General features: G+C 32.7%; 1 protein-coding gene across 5 annotated transcripts in view; it reads left to right on the forward strand.

Annotated features, from left to right (window-relative positions):
- LOC111409941 (carotenoid 9,10(9',10')-cleavage dioxygenase 1-like) overlaps positions 1–4,347 on the forward strand; it is an 8,386-nt gene extending 4,039 nt beyond the window's left edge. For all 5 annotated transcript variants that reach the window (XM_023040068.1, XM_023040067.1, XM_023040070.1 and 2 more), the window contains 8 exons: positions 290–400; positions 520–704; positions 1,644–1,782; positions 2,134–2,251; positions 2,323–2,424; positions 2,689–2,940; positions 3,349–3,460; positions 4,052–4,347. In XM_023040068.1, the coding sequence (XP_022895836.1) occupies positions 290–400; positions 520–704; positions 1,644–1,782; positions 2,134–2,251; positions 2,323–2,424; positions 2,689–2,940; positions 3,349–3,460; positions 4,052–4,081 (1,049 nt within the window). In that variant the 3' untranslated portion in view covers positions 4,082–4,347. The remainder of the gene's footprint in view (positions 1–289; positions 401–519; positions 705–1,643; positions 1,783–2,133; positions 2,252–2,322; positions 2,425–2,688; positions 2,941–3,348; positions 3,461–4,051) is intronic.

Genomic DNA, 4,347 nt, shown 5'->3' on the forward strand with positions numbered 1-4,347 from the left:
TTTGACCGAAAATAAATTTTATAGTCAAAACTCTAAAATATACTTATTTAGTTGTTAATAACTTACTTAGAAGTAGATTTTTAAGCTTAGACTATCACGCTCTTTAAGTGCCTTCTTTCATTTTTACGTCTCATCTCAAACCTGGAATGTTAATTTGCTTTCGGCATGGTGCTTGAACTCTTGCCAGAGACAATCGAACATTGTCATGTAGTTGCATTTTGGAAACAAAGAGGGCCAAGAATTAGTGTAAATCCATTTTTGGCTTGAATATTTTCAATTTATTGCCCAGATGCAATAAAAGTTCTAGAAGATGGAGATCTGCAAACCATTGGCATGCTGGACTACGATAAAAGATTGACACATACATTTACTGCTCATCCTAAGGTTGACCCGTTCACCGGTACGAGAAATGTTTATATGTATTCGGAAAAAATAATAATTTAGATATTCAGTTAATTATAGATTTCCCTTTCTTTGTTCATTAAATGGCATCTTAGCTTACGAAAACTTCTTAAGCAGGGGAAATGTTTACATTTGGCTATTCACAAACGCCACCATATCTCACATACAGAGTTATATCAAAGGATGGGCTAATGCATGATCCAGTACCAATAACAATATCCGGCCCTGTAATGATGCATGATTTTGCCATTACTGAAAATTACGCAATTTTTATGGATCTCCCTTTATATTTCAGGCCAAAGGTAATGTGATTTCGCAAGAATATCGATTTTTGCTCATAATGTCTGTTCCAATTAATTCGACATAAAACGTGCTGTAGGGTCATTCCACCAATTTTCAATTTCATATTCGTTTGTTATCACACTGTTGTTGAGATCAAAATGCTTGTCCCATTCTCTCTATTCTATTCTCAACTATTTAAGAAAACCATTGATTTATTGTATCTGTACCAGTCTACCAGACAAACTGATCAAAGAAATTTCAACTCTTAATGAAAGGGATATTTACATATTTGATATTTCCACCGCTCAAATTAGTGCGATTGGCTTTGCTTTCTCTATATGTTGTTTAATCTTTACTTCAGTTCTCTAACTACCTGCAAATAATTATCTACTTTCCCTTTATGGCAATATGTCTTTAACTAAGAGAATAATATTAGTTCTTACTCATAAAAAGGGATGCTGTAAGGTTTTATATATCTGTACCATTAATTAATTCTGATACTAGTGAAACTTTTACTACTTTGAAACTAATACGCTTCAGATAATTATGAACTTGAAATTGATTTCTTGATTACTAAATTATATCTTCTCTTCTCTAGTGACTCCTTTAATCGAATTAAAGTTTTCCAAAAATCTGTATTAACAAAAAAATCGTAAAATATTCTTTAAAGTTAAATGATAATGTAACAAATAGTGATTTAACATAACTCTGTAGTACAAATAAGCAAATCGTGAAAACTGGGACTTGAATTTCAAGACATCGATTGTATTGCTGCTGTCTTCTAATAAAAGTTGGTAGTTCCACAAGGCATTTACAAATAAAAGAATAAAAAACTTAAATAGAATGAAAAGATTAAACTTCCCTCACCACTAAATGAAAGGTAGAATGCATATAATACACATATATACTCTTAACAGAATTCAATCATTATATCTCAGTTATTCAGTGTCATATTTCAGGAGATGGTAAAGGAAAAGAAGTTAATATATTCTTTCGATGGCACAAAAAAAGCTCGTTTTGGTATCCTTCCACGATATGCAAAGAATGAGCTACTAATCACATGGTTTGAGCTTCCAAATTGCTTCATATTCCACAATGGTGAGCAACAGAATCTCATATGTGCCTTCGAGTTGCTTCCAACTCTACATGTTCTTGATGATATCATTTCTTATACATTCAGTAGAAGGCTGCTAATTCTCTCCCCCTCCCGGCCTCCCCACCATCCCACCAAAAATAAAATAAAATGAAATGAAATGGAAATGCATGTCAGATAGAGGGATACAACTTTTAGCTCACATAGCTCTGGAAGACATCAAGTTTTATTTATGATCATTATTTATATTGAAAAGCTTTCGGGTTCATCAGGTTAGTCGTATCAACAGAATCTTGTGTTGTTTTGACATTTCCAGTTCTGAAAGATGTTTATCTTTACTTTGAATTGTTTATCAGCTAATGCTTGGGAAGAAGGAGATGAAGTTGTCCTCATCAGTTGTCGTCTTGAGAATCCAGATCTTGACATGGTTAATAGCAGTGTAAAAGAAAGGCTCGAGAATCTCACCAATGAACTGTATGAAATTTAAAGATTCTCTCCCTTTCTATTCTTTGAAATATGTATCCGATTTTAGTTGTGTTTGTCAGGTATGAGATGAGGTTCAACTTGAAAAATGGACTAGCTTTGCAGAAAAAATTATCTGCTCCAGCTGTAGATTTTCCGAGGGTGAATGAAAACTTCACTGGCAGGTAAATCTAAACAAAATTGTCAATGATTTGGCTGAATCAGACAAGTTTGCATTGCATGAAACATAATGACTTTCAGCAATTTTGGATCTAATTGTTGCTATTTTTGTTCAATTGCACTTATCTTTTGAATGTTTAATAATGAACACTTGTCGACTTTATTTCTTTTTCTAAGTCATTGTCCATCTTTATTTTTTATGTTTCTAAAGGCTGTGAAATAGTTCACACGCTTTTATCAGCATAATCATAGATGTTTCTGGAATTCAGGAAACAGCAGTATGTATATGGAACAATACTAGATACTATTGCTAGGGTAAGTGGGATTATCAAATTTGATTTACACAAGGAAATGGAGATTGGAAAATCAAAGCTTGAAGTAGGAGGAAATGTTGAAGGTATTTTTTATTTGGGACCTGGAAGATTTGGTTCAGAAGCCATCTTTATTCCTCGGCAGCCTAGTACCACTTCTGAAGAAGATGATGGCTACTTGATATTCTTCGCACATGATGAGAACACTGGGTACCTTTCTGCCTCTAATATATTAATCGAAGTTTCCCTTAGCTTGTTTGCCATGCTTAAATGTAAGTCAAACTTACTTTTTAAGTTGCTTTCTAGAAAGTAACTTTTAAGCACAATCAAAAGTTAACCTGTTGTTTCCAGACTTGTTTGCTGATTTTGAAAGCAACTCTTTTGACTATTTTTACTTATTTTTAATTTTGACCAATACAATACCATCTAATTGAAACTAAACTTCTTAAGCTTAGCCAAACTTATTTTAGTCTAATTTCTTTTAGATAACTTTTTGGCAATAATTTTTTGTTTACTTTTTATTTTCTGTCTAGTGAGGTTTGGATTATCTTACTTTGGGCTTTAATAGCAAATCCTAATGCAATATCCTTAACCAAATTCATACGTGATGCTATTCAGAAAGTCAGCGGTTAATGTAATTGATGCAAAAACGATGTCACCTGATCCCGTTGCTGTTGTTGAACTGCCCAAGAGAGTTCCGTATGGATTTCACGCATTCTTTGTGACAGAGGTTAGCTTATCTTGTCATTTCTTTTTAGTTAAAATTATCAAAATATAGATTCTATATGCTTAACAAGGCCAAGATTTCACGCAAGAAATTTATAGTAAACGAGGTAAGGGTGTTTGCCAATTATGAAGTCTCTGAGAAGAAAGAATCTTGTTCATCTTTTCTAAGATTAAGATGATAAAGTAATTCGTGTAATCACCTGCATTGGGAAAGGTAGACAGTATGCCATATTTACAGTGTGTGTGTGTCAAATTTAAGGTTTGAATAGTATATCATATAACTTTATAAGGATTTCCAGGAAATTTATTTTGCATAACCGGGTTTCCATTTACAAAAATTGTGCTTGTTTGTCTGTTTCCTTGTCTGTACATGCTCTTAGAGCATGTTTGGCTTATTAATTTTGAACTTCTTTTCGTGCCACAAGAAGATTTGGCAACTTTTTTGTACATCTTAATAACTTGATCTCTGTGTTCTTTCTCATCTTCTTGAGTTTAACTCCCACTCAACAAATTTATATATTCCCGGCCCAGTTTTCATTTTCTATGACGAGTTTTATTGAATGCTGATTATCTAACTTGATGATGCTTTGAGCAGGAACAACTTCAAGAACAGGCAAAGCTTTGATAATTGAAAGGCGGGTATGATGATCACAAGTGCTACCAATATATGAATTTATGTGATATGTAGTATCACTTTTACAGTCAAAAAGGAAAAGAGAAGGAAAGAAAGATGTATAGTGTACCTTCTAATAGCATTTTATATTTTCTAGTGGAAATCATATTGATTCATGTTTAAATTTTCTTCTCTCTTATTTATTTCTTAAGATTCATTTGAACTTATTTTTCATTACTGCATTTAATTTGTACAACTAGTTTCTTTTGAACTTTGCA

Source organism: Olea europaea, chromosome 15, assembly GCF_002742605.1.
Source record: "Olea europaea var. sylvestris chromosome 15, O_europaea_v1, whole genome shotgun sequence".
Taxonomy (NCBI): domain Eukaryota; kingdom Viridiplantae; phylum Streptophyta; class Magnoliopsida; order Lamiales; family Oleaceae; genus Olea; species Olea europaea.